Source organism: Xiphophorus couchianus, chromosome 6 (genome assembly GCF_001444195.1).
Source record: "Xiphophorus couchianus chromosome 6, X_couchianus-1.0, whole genome shotgun sequence".
Lineage (NCBI taxonomy): Eukaryota > Metazoa > Chordata > Actinopteri > Cyprinodontiformes > Poeciliidae > Xiphophorus > Xiphophorus couchianus.
Window position 1 is genome coordinate 26,527,108 of NC_040233.1, and position 17,355 is coordinate 26,544,462.

The 17,355-nt window shown below is 38.3% G+C and overlaps 1 protein-coding gene across 4 annotated transcripts in view; it reads right to left on the reverse strand.

Moving 5' to 3' along the window:
• Positions 1 to 501: 501 nt before the first annotated feature.
• The window catches only part of LOC114147236 (ATP-dependent 6-phosphofructokinase, platelet type-like), a 29,217-nt gene continuing 12,363 nt past the window's right edge, over positions 502 to 17,355 (reverse strand). Inside the window, exons 8-22 of one of the 4 annotated variants that reach the window (XM_028021850.1) lie at positions 16,820 to 16,915; positions 16,189 to 16,281; positions 15,976 to 16,101; positions 15,050 to 15,114; positions 14,861 to 14,930; positions 13,348 to 13,494; positions 11,059 to 11,129; positions 10,762 to 10,849; positions 6,853 to 7,005; positions 5,360 to 5,524; positions 4,140 to 4,201; positions 3,088 to 3,199; positions 2,817 to 2,916; positions 2,588 to 2,693; positions 502 to 1,473 (exon numbers count right to left, since the gene is read on the reverse strand). In XM_028021850.1, coding sequence (XP_027877651.1) covers positions 1,317 to 1,473; positions 2,588 to 2,693; positions 2,817 to 2,916; positions 3,088 to 3,199; positions 4,140 to 4,201; positions 5,360 to 5,524; positions 6,853 to 7,005; positions 10,762 to 10,849; positions 11,059 to 11,129; positions 13,348 to 13,494; positions 14,861 to 14,930; positions 15,050 to 15,114; positions 15,976 to 16,101; positions 16,189 to 16,281; positions 16,820 to 16,915 — 1,611 coding nt within the window. In that variant the 3' untranslated portion in view covers positions 502 to 1,316. Of the gene's footprint in view, positions 1,474 to 2,587; positions 2,694 to 2,816; positions 2,917 to 3,087; positions 3,200 to 4,139; positions 4,202 to 5,359; positions 5,525 to 6,852; positions 7,006 to 9,172; positions 9,326 to 10,761; positions 10,850 to 11,058; positions 11,130 to 13,347; positions 13,495 to 14,860; positions 14,931 to 15,049; positions 15,115 to 15,975; positions 16,102 to 16,188; positions 16,282 to 16,819; positions 16,916 to 17,192; positions 17,289 to 17,355 lie in introns of all 4 variants that reach the window. The other 3 variants (XM_028021851.1, XM_028021848.1, XM_028021849.1) reach the window with 3 other exon arrangements.

A 17,355-nucleotide genomic window follows, 5' to 3' on the forward strand; every position in this document is an offset into this window, starting at 1 on the left:
TTTGAAAGTAGTTACAGCATTGTCTCGTAAAGATGTACCATAAGGAAATTTTCTCTCAGGTTTGGAACCCTAAAATGAACTAAAAGGTTATTAAAAATGGTCAGACAGCACAAGGTCATGGGGAAGTGGATATTTCTTCAGACTCAAAGCCGTATGTCAGCTCAAGGCGACAGAATTGGGTAGGACTGGATTCTTTAAGAAAAAGCCAATTGAGGCTAGGATAATATTAAAGGCTAAATTTACTTTTGGTGTTAATATGAATTCCCCACTTTAATGACCAATATTTAACACTAAATCATACAACAAATCTGAGATTTAATAAAAAATTTGAGAGCACAATACAGATCAACCAATGAAAGCGATTTTAATAATTTACTAAGGCTCAGAACCTCAAAAGAACTGTAACTTTTGTTAACTTTCCAATCTGGTTTCCTGAATACAAAATCCATAAAAATAATTTTTTTAATCCATGTTCCTATTATGTACCAAATGAACACAACATTCAGCATTTCCACACCATAAAAGCTTTATTTACTCTGAAACAGGACACTCACGTCACGTTAACGCTATCAATGAGCTGTTCCACACATCCTCCAAATACTTTGCTTTGCTACAGCAACAGCCTGCATGAATAAAAACTATACGGTGAAAACACAGAAAGCCCAGGATGGATACAAGCAGCTAAGGCAACAACACAACACACACATACAGTTAGCTTTCGACCGTACACACACCTGCTCACTCTGAAGCCTTCAGGGTTACAGCATTTTCCAGGACATTCTCGAGAGTGCGCGTGATTGGCCAGACATTGATTCCCTTTTTAAAAGCAGCTTTTGGGTGATAACATTGACTACGTAGTTCAAAGTGCAGGTGAAGGTGATAAAAGCCAAATTTAATCAAAGATTTTCATCCCTGGCTGAGATGTGTTCACACAAAACAATAATTAGACATGGCTACATTTGGGGCACTAAAACCTAAATACATCGTGAGTAGTGCATATATTATATTATATTTATGTATAATAACTTTGGATATCTAAGCTTTCTTAGATGTTAGCTTGCTTAAAATAAATACTCTTTCCAAATGACCCTCATCAAATTTTAACTAAAACTGTAACATTCCTTCTGAAAAGTGCCACACTCATTCAATAAATCCTTTTCTAAATTTTACCTCTATCCTTTATAATATTTCCTTATATATATATATATATATATACTGTATGTACAGTATATATATGCAGGAATCAATCAGTGTGAGCAGCTGCCACTGAAATGTGAAGCAGGTTTCCTGTGGGAGTAAAGCCGTTTGTCAGTGGTTCAGATCGCGGCTGAGGCGTCGTTCTCTTTGGGCCGCACCCGGGTCACATGTTCCAGCTGGCCGGCATCCGACACGTCGTAACTCGTCTTGTACTTGGCCAGGATTTTCATCAAAGGACGGAGCTTGAGCCACCACTGCTCCTTCGGGATCCGGTGGCTAAAACGAAGAAACTGAGTGTGAGGATTTTTTTTTAGAGTTGAACATTTCACCTGAGACAAAACTAACAAGAGTAAATCCCTGTTGATGCGATTTGTACAAATTCAAGCACAGTAACTTGCAAAAAAATTAAGACCCTTATATTAAAATTGACCATGCTGATATACAGTTTTCAAAATGTTTTGCAAAGAAAACCCCCCGTACCCTGAAATCAACTATTCATCCTCCATAACAAAAAACTTTATCTTGCACTGCAGTTCCAGCTTTACACATTTTTCTTTACGAAATAGCCCAAGCTTTGTCACATTTGATGGAAAGCGTCTAGAAAAACTCTGAGACCTTCACAAAACAAATAAAAAAACAAAATGGGTGATAAATTATTCAAGGTTTCAGGGGTTTGAATACTTTGGCAAGGAGATGTAGGTCTCACCTTCAGCACATTACTAGAAGGACATGCAGAGTGTCTGTGGGGCTAAATTTGGGACACAAACTCTTTTTGTTCAGTGTATGGAAGCAGTGGTGGAGCTGCAGCTCTAAAACAGCTGCAACATTACCCAACACACACAGCTAGCAGTAAAGGCAGCACAGACCACTGGAAATCTGAGTAACCTGAAGGAATGCTACTTCAAACTGAAAACAAGTAATTAAGAGTTCATTAATTGTGACTGTTATAAGAAGGGAACATCTAATGTAAAAAGAACTTTAAATAATAAATTCAGTTTTTGCTCTGTAGTGGATGTTGTAACAATGGCATCTCCAAACATAGAAGTCAGTGAAGGTCTGAAATCTTCACTGACTCAATGATACCAAACAGAAACACCAGGAATCCAACCAGCTTAACCTGTTTGGATCATTTTGACGCATTGTGTATTAGGGTCAAAATTAATACATTGATTGCCAAGAAGAGTGTACATAGCTGTAACCAGGAAAATACTCTTCTGCAATCTAAATGACACTAAACTCAGGCTTGGAACTATATGCTAAGATATGGCTTGCATAATTTTGTGCTGGATGTAATAGTTCTCTTTTAATCCTAAACATATTTGCTTTTTAAAGTAGATATAAGTCTTTGGACAGACTGACTGTAAGGATGAAGATAGAATCTTTATCTTACACAAAGTCGGTCTCTTCCCTGAGTTGAGCTACAGGTTGAAAGACCATCGCCCTTCGGCGCATCCCCAGCAGGCAGGCGGTGTCCTCTGAGTTGGTGAACACTTTCCCTGTATATAAGAAAAATGTAAACTTTTACAGCCAAGACATAACACAGTGAAAATCTCTCAAAAACATTAATATGTAATGAATCCTTCTCAGACTTAAGTACATAAGTAGGTAGTGTGACACACCTTCTTTGTATGACTCCTTGAGTGTCCGTGTGATCCACTGTATGGCTTTAGCTGCAACCTTGGTGCCAAAGTTTCTGTCGAAGGGAGACGGAGCGCCGCCCTGTTGAAGGGAAGACAATCGCACGGCATTATATATTTTATAAGATTTAGTAAAAGAAAAGTTTTATCTTTAAAATACTATGAACACTTTAAAAGATATACTTCGATTGACCATTATAAATCAACATTCAAGGGATAATTAAACCATTAGACTAGACTTTATAAGTCGGACCTGCTGCATGTGACCCAGGATGTTCTTCCTGCAGTCAAACACGCCTCGACCTTCTTCAGAGTACAGCTGGTAGATGAAGTCAGTGGTGAAGTTTTCGTTGCAATTCTCATTTCTAAGATAAACAACAGAGGCAAAAATGAAAACAGGGAAAAGAAGACATACTTGACGTGCAGAAGATGCCCCACATTGCAATATATTTAGGTATATGATTTAAGAAGACTGCAGACATGAAGGCAAATCTCTGGCTCAACATCCTTTTTAAGGTCAAAGTGACTGAAAACGTCTACTTTGCTTTTTGCTCGTTACAAGACAGATAACTCTAGATGTTAGAACATATTTCTGAACATCAAAGACACAGACAGCTATGGGTTTTACATTGTTCATTTAAAAAAACTACAGCTCACGAGCTAAAAACTAAAACAGGAAGCACTACCTGAGCAGATAGCCTTACTAAGTATTCAGTTAATATCAGCTAAATGAGGAAATAGCAGCCAGAGTCCAAGAAAAAAGCAATTGAAAGATCTTCAGAAAACTGTTGATTAGATGGGATTATATGTGGTTTAAAACTTTTTCCACATAATATATCAATAGAAGTTGTTATTGTGTTAAATTAGATCAGTTCATCCTGTTTTTAAGTTCATTAAACTGCAGTGTTCTGTGTTTTACAGCCTGCAGATTCCCTCCATCCATTATTGTTCTGGTTTTGGTGTGCTGTAGTAAATTATTATGCAGGTTCACCCCTCAGCACAGCCTCACAATGTCACCTAGGCTCTGTTCAAAATATTACATTTGTCCTATTTCTACAGAGCTTCATCCTGCTGGGAGCATTTTAAACACTGCAGTGGACTAAAATAACCGCAACACACAACATCACAGGAAGTCTAAAGGGTCACTTCAAAGGCTGGAAAATAACATAACAGTTTTCAACAATGGAGACATTTTCATGACAGTTTAACATTTTCATCTGTTAGACTTTAGTGTGTTGACTAAAGCTAGACCGACATCAGCAAACTGAAAACATCCTAATCTTTCACAAACAGAATGAAACTCACCGGAGCACCAAGCCTCTCTGGATGCTCGTCTTCATTTTCTGCGTCAGATGCTCCACGTTGGCCTGGAAACAGAGGGAAGACTTAACGTGAACCTGAGGGAAGAACGCCTGCTGCCTCCAACCTGGACAAGCAACTGCAACTCTGAGACTCCTCAGTGTGCTGCTCCACATGACACAGAGGCGCAGTGCAACAAAAGCACCACCAGAGGGCACCACAACCAGTTTTCTTTAGCAACTGAACACATAAGGAGAGATAACGTTAGTTTAATGTTTGTTTAGGTGTTAAGAGTCCATGAAGGTTCTTCTGTGAGATTTTAATCACTTCTCCACATGAAAGAATATTTAAAAGTTTAAATATTTTCCAAAAGTTAGGACACATTTAACATTTTTAACATTTTTTACAATTTTATCAAATTATAAAAAATATATCTTATGGTATTTGCTTATCTTACTTTATTGAAATCATTCATAGGTTCTTGTTATTGTATTTTTGTACAGCACATTGTTAAAGTGTGGTTGTTTTAAATGTGAAATGAACGGCATGTGCATGCCATTCCTCCTGCACATACTGCTCTCCTTCACATCGCTGTGTTTGTTGTTGCTTCTGTGTATGCAAGTCTATTTTAGGCAATGTTTTAAATTTTACTCCATTTATTCTTTAGCCGTCTCTTTCTATCATCACCGTTCTGTTGTCTGCTACACATAAAGTCAATATGACTGAAAGCAGTTTTCTCATCTGTTTATAATAGAGTGTATTGATCATTTAACCAAAACCTTAAAAACTTCTCATGGAAACTTACATTTTTAATAAATGCCTCAAGCCTTCCACTACTGGTTAGTAAAACATTACAATGTTTTCACTTCAAAAGAAACCATTTGAAAACAAAAACGTGTAATTTATTTACATTCTTATCAGTAAATTTAAAGAAAACAGTTTTTGGGACAATCTAATGGTAACAACGAACACTGACAGTCCTGCCGTCTCTAATCCTCTAAAGAGATCTGGCTGTTATGGAATGAATGATGCAGCTCAGAGGTTATTTATAAATTCCCTTGTATGCATATCTTTAATCTGCCTCACGTGCAAATTCCTGACACATCCTGATCGCAGCAGAAGCAAGACGCATGTGAACTAATTTCTGATATACCAAGTTGTTGTAAACAATGTGTGCAATTTACCCAGCAGGTTCATAAATGTATTAAAATGTATTTGAATCTGACCTGCAGGTCACGGATGTCAAACGGCTCCTCGTAGATGTAGACCGTGTCGGCTCCTGCAGCCAGACCGCCCACCGTGGCCAAGTAGCCGCAGTAGCCCCCCATGGTCTCAATGATAAAGACCCGCCGCTTGGTGCCGCTGGCAGACTGCTTGATGCGATCGCATGTCTGATTCACACAGAAGTTACGGGGTTAAAAAACTAAACATTTCCGTCTCTGTTCGGGCATGCAGCTGCAGAGAACGCATTTCAAAAGCACAGCTGAGACGAGTCAAACTGGATCATTTCAGATACTATAGAAAATACGATGGATTGATGTACCAATGATCCCTTTGGAATCAGAGAACTGGAGGATAAAATAACAACAAATGGCATAATTGTGACAGATGAAAAGATGACAAAAAACAGCAGCAGCTCTGCTTTAGAGTGGATAAAATTCCTGCAGGGTAAAAATATCACAATGATACACAGGTTGACTCCTCATATGGTGCTGCAGTAATGTTAAAATCATGAGCTTTATATTCAAGTGTTTGCATAAAAATTAGACACTAAAGTTTAACTGCTTAAAATGGCGAATATATTCTTTAATTTCGTGACAGAAAACAATATCAATTGAAAATAAGAAATAAAAGAAATAATCAAGCCTTAATTTAAAACCTCCTGATGGTAAATAATGCCAGTCAACCTTGTTATGTTGAAGCACAATTACTTGAATACGTAATTCTTTCTAAGTGGAGTCAGTCTTTAATTTCTGAAGGTGTAAGAGCATTCAAAGTGAAATCAACCAAATCAGAAAAATGTATCTCCATAACATCAGTGAAAACCTCCTTTTGGCAAAATGCAATCCATCAAAACATGCAGATTTCAACACAATAATATATAGTTACACAGTAAACAACTTATACAGAAACACAGACACTCAGTTAAACATGCAGGTACTCACAAGCTTCTGTTTGTCCATTGATATTTGAAGTGGTACTGAGGGGTTCAGCAGACATGCTACCAGCTTAATTTGGGCTTTTTCTTATTGCCTTGAACCTGTAGGTATTTTTAAGGTGGTTGTACAAGAAAACCTCAATAATTTGAATTTAAAATGATTAGATACCCTAAAATATGCAATAATGAAGCATTTGCCGGATTTTACCTGGACTGTCAGGCATAGTTTAGATAACAATGATAAAACTTCCTTTGCGACTATATTTTCATTTGCTCACCAATAAGTGAGAAAGTTTAGGTTTATGATTTTAAATCTGTACATGGATATTCTGGGGCATTAAACCCTTAAAACCATCAAAATCTATCCTAAAAAAAACCAAGCAGTTACTGTTACGTTTTTTTCTGAAGGAAAATACCAAACGGCATCATCTCAGATTCTGCTGCACCTCTGTTGTAAACGTCTGTCACTATGGAGACATTAATGTGCTTGTTATCATTAATATACTGTCTTCTCATTATTTTTTCTAGACCATTAGTTGTGTTTCTGTTTTTGGGCCTTACCTCCACAATGGCGTTGAGCGACGTGTCGGCTCCCAGACTGTGGTCAGTGCCCGGCACATTGTTACTAATGGTGGCAGGCAGTATGCACATGGGAATGCAAAACTCCTTGTAGTTGGCCCGGGCCTCACACAGCTCCAGCAGGGACTCAAAGGCCTGATGGTGGTGGCCCGTAATATGCAGTTAGACCACTAGGGGGGGAACTTACAGCTCTACGTATCTTTACTAAGTGATCATGGTGCCCTGGGGCTCCGTCATCCTGTATCCTTCTTTTCTGTGGACATATGTTGGGTTTAAACTCAACTCTGTTTTGTTTACAAAACAAGCCGTGCTAAAAGTAATTTTATGTTTTATATGAACTAGAAGGGAGCTGTGACTTAGAAAGCAATAGAAAATGAAGGATACATGAATGGGGCAGCCTCTTTACTTTAACTGGAACCATGAACATTCAGCTCTGTAATGGGTGGGCTGCTTAGCTGACTCTCTCCAGGATGTCAGGGATGGGGCTTTGGCTTCTCATTGGCTGAGAGGGGACAGAGTGGGGTGCAGGGGTGAGGTCAACACCGTGACAAGTCACGGTGATGACACACAGAGATAAAGGCAGAGGAGGGACTGCAGAGGATCTGTCTCCATTTATGTCCATCCAGCGAAGAGTCTTGAAACAGAAAGCGTCAGCAGGCTTGACTTTAAATGAGCCTTTCAGAGGAACTTAATAGTCTGTGTTGTTTGGAGGAGAAATAAGCTGAGTCGGAGCGCTGCCCACTTACTGAGTGTTTATGAGCACACAAACAGCAAACTGCACTGACACAACACACCAAGACTACAACGACCGTGGTGCAAACATGCAACAAGTCCCTGCATGCTCTGACTTACCTGGCACCTCTGCAGACCAACTCACCTCCAGCAACCAACAGCAGAAACATGTTTCTAACTCATCAGCTCCATTTAGGGAGAATTAAACTCATCAGGTGTGTTGAGAGAACTACACACTGTATGACTTTTATTTTTTATTTATATCTACTGTACTATGTTTATCCATCACTGGTATTTAATGTTTTTTTTGCTTTGTGAGGGTAGGTGTATTTTGATTTTTCCTCCAAGGTCAGCCAAGGTTAAGCGGCTAAAGCTAAAGGCTAAAGGTCAAGCAGAAGGTCGACCGTGTTAACTATATATTTTTCCAAATATTTAAGCTGTGAGCCATTTTTAACAACCAGTCAGCAAAGAAGGAGGACTGGAAAGCAAAACATCACAACAGAATAAAACTTAACACACTGACTGCATCTGTGATCCGTATGTCAAGTAGCAAAAACTAGAAGTAATATCTTGGCCCTACTGAATAATTCATCCTTAATAATATCTGGTCAGGTATGTCTCGCTGGATGAGAGATGTATCTTAAAAAATGCAACCTCATCATAATATGTGGTTCACACAGTAGGCCAAACCACATATTTTAAAATGACCATAACAAATATACTGATTGTAGATGTTCACACAATTTAGTTTTGTTTTTGTTTAAACCTCTTTACAGACTCATAGTATGTTTGTATTGTTTTATCCGGCTCAAATAAGCGCCGTGGTAACAATGTTTCTATTGAACCTGCATTTAGCAAAGCAGCTAACTAACAATGGCTTACCCACAGTGAGGATGTTTGAAGCTTTAATAGCTCACTTCAGAATAAATGTTGTTATTTGTTGTATTATTTTGGATGAACCATAACAAAAGTGTAGACATGTTAGCAAAACCTTGGTGCAAAAAGCTCCAACTTATAGGAAGAACCTTGATAGCTGAATAAGATTCACGATCAGCTCAAAAACTGAATTGGATTGTGTATGTTGGAAACATGGACCAAAAATGGACCCATTTTTAGGTCCAAAAATGTTTTTTTGTTTGTTTTTACGCTGAATCAAATACATCCAACCCCATAACCAACTGACTCACTACAGGAGGTAATTATACCCAAATCTGGTATCTGACTTAAACCCAGAAACCAAGTTCTACTGCTTAGTTTGACAACCATTACAAAAATGTTTTTTCTCCCTGTTAATTTGACATATTGTACCACTTTTCTGTCTAAATACACTAATCTAACTTTGTAAAATTATCTCAGTATGACTTGAAGAAAGCCATATCATTCAGTTGCATGAGTTTTCTCTGATACTAGAGCTCTATTAATAATAAAAACACTTCAATTTCCACTTCCTGTTTGTTGATTCTTGGAAGCGAGCTGGTAGTTAGAAGAGTCCCAAACTCTGATCGACTGGACGGCGTTTGACTGACACATCCACAAACACTCGCAGGCGCTCAAAGCCAGCCACACTTACGTCAGTAATGGCATTCAGAGCTGTGTCTGAGCCAATGCTGAGATCTGAACCAGGTATGTTATTGGAGACTGTGGCTGGGATCATAACCATGGGCACGCAGAACTCGGCGTATTTGTCCCGTGCCGAGGAGAGTTCCAGTAATCCAACGTATGCCTGCAGCGTGGAGAGCCAGCATCTTATTGGTTGGGATCAGGAGATGAATGGTAGAATAGTGAGGCGTAACGCTGAGATATTAACGTAGCAGAATGAGAACAAGGATACAGGAAAGCTTTTAGGTAAGAAAAAGTCCAGGAAGAAGCTGCAACAGCAATAAGATCCAAAGGAAGATAGTCATTAGCTTAACTCTTTGGTTCAATGTTAAATTCTTCTTTTTTGGATACAAAAGTCTGTACAGTTTAAAAGGAGGGAATTCTAACAGAAAGATTTTAATAACTTTTGGGTCCAAACATGCTGGAAAATGTTCATATCTTCTGATCTGTAATGTGAAAATTGAGTGAGGAGAGAATAAATGGGGAGACAAAACTCATGATGAATGTGGCTTGTGTCCAAACAGGGAGGGAGGGAGTATGATGTAGGACGGGGGGCTGCTGATGGGAGAAATGCGGTGGGAAAATTACAGGCACTCTTGGGAAAAACAAAGTTCAGCCGACGAGCATAGTGGAGGGAGAAGCCAAAGGGAGAGAGCCAAGCCAATCACTGCAGGCGCCAGACATGCACAGGAAGCTGATGTTGCTTGTTGCATAAAAAAGATACAAAGATGAAAAAAAAATTTGCTTTTCTTTTATTGGCAAAGCTGCACTGATCTGTCAGGGGACACCTGGAAAAATATTTTATCCATTATCTCATGGAATCAGTAAATAACTATGATTATTCTAGGCACTGCAGGCAGTGCTATGCACAACAGGTGTTGCAGCTTTGCCAATAAATAAAAACTGTGCAAAGGTTTTAAACCAAACCTAATTTCTTTAGAAGTTGCTTCCAGGGCACCAGATTTCTGAAAATGACTTCATGTCATTTCAATACTTTGCACAGTCATATGTTTAAAATAAAGCCTGAAACAATTCCTTATACATCAATTAGTGTTAAGTTTAAATAGTTAAGCAGTCAAGACATGTTTTTACTAGCTAAAATGTTAAATAGCGATGGCTAGTGAAAGCAAAAAACTCAAACAGGCTTGAAATGAAGAGCAGGTCGCCAATGAATCGAAAAAGTGTACAAACACCGTTTAAAATGCCAGGCTTTCAAAATCTGCTTAATGTGACACATATCACATTACAGAAATAAATAAAGTAAAATAAAAAAAAAACTAACAAATCTGTTAGACTGAAATGCCTGTCAGTTTAGCAGTGATGTGTACACTTTAAGATCCACTGTAAAATACAGGACAGCAGCAGTGGAAACAGGTTACAATGATTAAAATGAACAAAATCAATAACTGATCGATCATAACAGAACATGAACATTAAACAACAGAATGAAATTCTAAGAGTGTTAGCAATACTTTCTGGTATATTTAAAAATATCAAAATAAAAACTTAAGTTTCAATAAAAAAGACAACTTTGTCTAATAAATAAAAAAAGCAACATACCTCAAATCCCCCTATAACAAGTAAAGCAGTGATGTTATGGATCCTCATCTGCTCAGCAATTGCATCCAGATGTTTTGCTGGAAGAGTTCTTAATGGGGAACAGAGAAAATCTGCTTTATTTAGAACTTTGTTTTATAGGAAATAACACGTCACTCAATCCCAACTATAAAATTATCAAAGATACAGCAAAAGAAACTGAAAGTGATAAATTAAATATTAGCAAATAATTTTTCTTTGCCATGTCTTCTTCATACTGAAGATGTTACAAACTTAAGGCCTACATGTTTTTGTTCTCACCTTTTTGTTCCCAGCAGAGATCCTCCTTGGCCAGTCCAACCTCCAACATCTCCCCATTTGATCTCCTTGATCTGAGAAGAACAAAACAAAAACTGCAGAGGTGCTTCTAAAAGACTGCAAAGGAATTACAGAAAAATATTTCATGATTACATCAACACAAGATTCCCTGTTAACAGTTGCCAACTAACAAAGTGTTGAGGCTGTTCATGAGGTGTGCTGTATTAACAAAGATGTTTGCTTTTTCAAAGCAGCAAACTGCAGTGATACATATTTATTTAGATTTGTTATATGACAGAAAAGACCAATATTAATAAGCTAAAACAACATTTACTAATAATGTTATGAAAAGATTAATATTTTATTGCTATTATTATATTTCAAAGCAACAAAGTAAAAAGAGTGGCTCATTTTTACCCCCTTTACTCTTTTCATATCGCATGAATGCAAGCAGAGTTTTACCAAACAAGCTGCTCTTCACCGCAGTCTGTGTCCTATTTAGAAGAGCTTTTACTCAGGGATCACTGCTTCACGTCTCAATCATGTCTAATCTTCCTCTGTGACCACTCACCTCGGAGAGTAATCACTTCCCACAGGTCACCATGGCTCTGCTGGAACATCCAAACACACGTAGGCGTGTATCTGCGTGTGTGTGTGTGTATGAGGGCGTTTACAAGCAAGTGTTTGTCAACGGTCAGCAGAGCATGTTGGAGACCGCTTCTTTGCATGAATGGAATTGCTGCTGGGGAAGGTTCTGTAATTGGCTTACAGTAAGCAGAACTGTTTACAGGACACTGTTGTTGTCACTGTGGTCATTAGGGCTCAGAGGAGGCGGTTAGTGACGGAGCATTCATGTCCTACATCTGGGCTCAGCCGAGTCTGTTCATCAGGCTGCATGCAGACTGAATTTTAAAGTTGTCGTATCAAGCAGGATACTAAAATTATTGTTTCTTTTTATGACAAAACATAACTTTTATTCAATTGTAATAAACAGCCTATTGCCTGCATACTGTGAGTGGTAAACTAACATCTGCCTTTCATTTCAGTACTCTGGGTATTCCTTAGGAAATTAACACTACATCACCTTACAATGCAGGTAACATCATATAAGCAGTCTGATCTACACATCATCCAGGCTGTCACAGACTTTTTGGAGATATCAAAACATTCTAATTAATGAGCATGTTAGTCTTCACATGCAATGCAAATGTTGCAACAAAGAATCAATAATTATTTTAGGTAATCTCACACAAAGATGTGTAGACGTAGCACTTACTGTCAGATTAGTTGATCTAACAATCAACTACAGTATCAGTGGGTAGAGAATTATTTTTTATTATCAGATGGTTAGATCGTCCTTAAAAATGATCAAATTGAAACTATTAAATGAATGATGCCACACGAAAATAATATATCCACTCATGGCGTAGGATGGAGTTAAATAAACACCACTGATCCCCGTAGACATGAACTGTTCAGAGCAGGAGCGCATCAAAGCGTATTCAAACACTTTCCTTACTTTTCTCCTGTTTTCTTACATTTTGACCCAGTCAGATTCCAATTTTAGTATTTGTGTAGATTCATCTAGATATGCTGACACTTTCTCAAAACCTGAGTGTAGTCTTTCTACAGCGGAGTCAAACGTTTTACCTGTGGCGTAAACAACTGCATCGTCACCGTATGCCTGAAGCTGATTATAGGAAACTCATCTATAAATAGCAATTAAACTGAAAAGAATCGGAGCTAAAAATTGTTCCATGTGGAATTCCTGAAGACTCCATTTTTGGAGATAAAGATTTAATATTATCCGTTACAACACACAATTTGTTTTCCAGATATAATTCAAATCATGAGAATGATTTCTTAGTAAAATTATATTTTGAGAAAAAAAAATGCTTTCTTCCATTCTGAAAGCAACTCATGTATTTCCTTAAACAAGTGGTGGTTTAAGGATTTTTGACAAGAGGAAGGCTCTGTTAAAAGCCTTTGTTTTAATAGTTTTATCTATTAAGAAAATATAGAAAATTTATTCTAGCTAATCAACAGTTACTCTGAAACAATGTGCTACAGTAGTTTGGAGGCTGGAAGGAGGTTTTAATGTGAACAAACTGTAGTTTTGTGACCAAGGAACAGTTTCAGAATTCATATTTTGCTCAGCGCTTTGCCTATCAATAAAATACTGGTGCATCCTTTGAGTTTGGCAGCCTTTTTAGGTCCGTACAATTTTTATAGTTAATTGGACAAAGAAAAAAATGTTTATTTTTGTTTGTTTGTTTGTCTGTGGTGACTCACCTGTCCTTTGTAGAAGCCCTCAAAGCCGTCGTTGACAGCAAACATTTTGTGGCCTTCTGTGATTCCCACCCTGACGGCAGAACGCACGGCGGCATTCATACCGGCAGCCGGAGCGCCGACGTTCATCACCGCCACGTTAAAGGAGCTCTGAGGATAATGAAGGGCAGATATTTCACACAAAGACACGCAACCCTGAAAGGTGCTAAATATGCAGTAGATGAATCAGAATCCGGCTGCTCTGCGTATGCTAAGGCCGTATGTTCTAACACCAAGCATTGCCATATCTTTTAGTCACACCTAATGCATGAATTTCACATTTAGTGTTTGAACATATGTAAACCTCAGCATTAAAAATGTTTGAGGAAATGAAACAGTTCCTGCAATGAGAACTTTACATGCAAGAAGCCACATGCTTCTAGAAATGCAGAGAAGCAGCAACTTTTGTTTTCTCATGACAACCACAGAAAACATCAGCATTAAGAATCTGCTGAGCACTAAGGATCAATAACACGTTCAAGACGTCAGAACCTCAAAAAGAAGGCGTTTCAGAACTTCTGCTGATAAATAAACTAAAACTTACGTTTTATTGAAAATTGACTAAGTAGCTCCTGACTGTGAAAAAAAACTTTTATTAAAAACTGTCAAATTTCTGACTCTGATATTAACATTGGAACACAACAGTGACTTAGAAAAAAGTCATATTTTCAGAATCATTTTTATGTAGACTAACATTTTCATCTGAAATTTTTAAGGCACAGCATCAAATTCATATAGGTAATAAGTGTTGTCAGTTGTCTCTTGAATTCAGCTTAAGCTAAGCTCTAAAACACAAATGTATGTCATGCGCTTAAAAACTCTAACATAATTTTGAGCTATGCGTATTTTTCTCTTCAGACTCAATGCTTATTTTTTATGCTTATGTGAAGCATAGAAGTCATTACCTGTGTGTCTATGCTTCAGAACCATTTGTCTATAAGAATGCAATTCTACAACAAAGCGGAGCCATGAAAAAATAAGAAAAGATGGACAGAGCAACTGGTGGGGAGCACTGACCCTTTTGTGGCACTCTGTTACCATGACAAAATGAAAATATGAATTTAAAGAGATTTATTTCTGACATGAATACACAAAACCCTTTTCATTTTTTGTCAGCATGGTAATTAGAAGCCGGCAGCTTGATAAGGAGTCTGAGCTAATTTGCCTAAAACTAATGGTGCGAACTACACCTGCACAAGCTGCAGAAGCTGACCCATCACATACATGAGATTGCTCTTCTTCCCCTGCCTCCTTCTCTTCCTCTCCCTCAAGTCAGTCACAGAAAAACAGAGACTCTGTTAGTGTCACAAAAAGACTGCAGCACCCAGGATGCACCTGACCAGGCGGTACCTTATGCTAATGTACAAATCTCAGAGCAGCTGTTGGAAAAGATGCATCAAAGAAATTAAAAGAGTGGATTTCTGGTTTGTTTGTATTCTTCATTTTTTTTGTGGTGTTTGTTTGCAGTGGCGCTTACATTTTGGAGTTCGGAGCGAGCAGTTTGAGAAGCAAGCAGTCTGTAGGTGCTCAGATTATTTTCAAAGCTCCTGCACATTGAAAATAGAGTTAAAGTTTTTAGATAACGCAAATCCATTGCATACCTTGCTTTACAATTTCTTTGCAGATGGCTTATTTGCACATTTCATGAGTTTTGTCTCAGACCTACCTGCCGCGCAGTCTGACCGCCTCATCAAATTTCTTCTCGTCCATGGCCTTCTGTACCTCTTGAGTCTGATGGCAAAACAGAAGAGCTGCTTTACTGAAAAACAAATGATTTCAGCATGTAGCTGGTCTTCTCTTTGAGCACGTCTGTTGGTAACTACTGATATATGGTGAGTAAAGTTCAGTGAAACTGGAAGCACCTGGGAATAATTTCAGAAAATAACTTTAAAAAAAGTTATTTTTCATTTTGATTTTACTTACAAAACACAAGGAGGTTGTGGGTACCCTAGTCCTGAATGACAGATCAATCAACCACCACCTATTACCTTGATTCACCATGGCAACTACATCAATCTAACACGTGGAGAGAATATTCATAAAAGTAAAGTTAAGGAAACTGGGGTACTTGGGAGGAAAAGGTGTAGTGGGGGAAAGCTAAAACTCTCATTGTCGTAAGTCAAAAGAAAAAAGTAATAAGATAAGTCGTACTTGGAGTGCATCCTAGCTTTTTTCACAATTCATTAATGAGCTCCACCATGTTCTGAGCACATGTGAAGTTTCTGAAATAGAGCTGGAATTGCAAAAACCAGAGGAGGAGTAGACTGAAACTCTGCAGGGTTGACATGGAGGGCTAACAGTGATAATGGGTGTATTCCCTCCTGAAGGGCGACACATATCTACTGCATGGCACTTTATCAGTTCAGTTCTATTTTCAAAAACATGACTGTTGTCTGAAGCTCAGTGGTGTGTTCTGTCATGGCACACCTCGGTGCAACCTGTCGAGCCACAATAGAGCTATAACCACCGTTTGATGGTTCAGACTTCAACCTCACTCTCATCCTTTTAGAAAACAGAATGAGATGATAAACAGGAGTCTGAATCACTGTGTAAAGTTTTGAGAAATTGGCGAACATGAACAAGCCAACTTACCATCTGAACACACTCCATAAGCGGTAGTCGAACAGCCTGGTTGCCAACTAGAGACACAACACAGGCAGGTGTGTCGGTGGACGCCTCCAGTAATGCCAACACTGCCTCCACGCCCATTCGACTGGCCTGGAAATTCATTTCAGCAGGGGTTTACCAATCCATCTCCATAAAAGTGAAAAAAAAAGGAATTGTAATTGATTTATGATGATTTACCAAAATCCTGTCAAAGGCAGATGGAGTCCCACCTCTCTGTACGTGGCCCAAGATAGTGACCCTGGTGTCAAAACCCAGGCAGCTCACGACCAGCTATTGACAGAGACATTATAGATTAACAGTCGTAACAGAATTGCTTTTAAAATGAATATATTCTGCCATAATGTCTATAGATGCAGCATATATTATAATATAGACATTAACTCAAGGTTCCCATTGAAACAACAATGCCTCCTATTAGTTTGATATTTGTAAGACTTTATCACTTCTCAAAATGAAACAGACTTAAAAAAAAAAAGGTAGGACAAATCACAAAAAGTAACAGAGGAGAAATCATGCAAAACATCTCCTGTCATGTTGGTGTGTGCCAAATGATGGACATGCAAGGTCAACTTTCCAGAACAAAAATAGGGCAGAAACAAAAAATGATGCGGGAACGGAGCAAAAAAAAAAGGAAAATTAAATGGTGCATTTTTTATTTTATTTTTAGAAATGACCACATGTGAAGCATAAATTGTTGTAAGTGTTTCCATCGTGAGGAAACCAAAACCATAAAGAGAAGAAAAAACTCATGCTTATGAGGGAGAATTCGAGCATCCACCAGACGACGAGGCTTCGCGACCATACTCACGTCCTTGATATAATCAGGGGTTATTGCCTTGTTGTGGCAATCAATGGCACCCTCAGCTACAATAATAATGTTCAGCCTTTTCTTATCAGCACGGTTCTAGAGAAATATAAAAAGCACAAGTATTTGAAAACATGACAGAAAACGTTTTGCAGTGCCACAAGCTGGATCGAACAATGGAGGATGATCTCAGAACAAAACGCGAGGAAACTTCGACTTGTTGCTTATTGTCATCTGTACTTTGCCACATTCCTGGCAGTGTGACAAGCATCTCAACCAACCTGAAATTATTTACGTAAACCTCTTGAGAATCATCCACTTAGTGTTCCAGCTGTTGGTTCTCCTCTGCGTCAGCCTGAGACTGAGCTTTACTCACTTTCTTCACTAAATCAGAGGTAATGTGTTGTCCTTGTCTGTCAATGGCTCCTTCAGCAACTATGATAATGTTCAACCTGGAACCTCGAGATCGACTCTAGACAATAGCAAAAGCACAATGAAGTATGTTGGAAAGTAATGACAGCGCAATACATGGAACACTG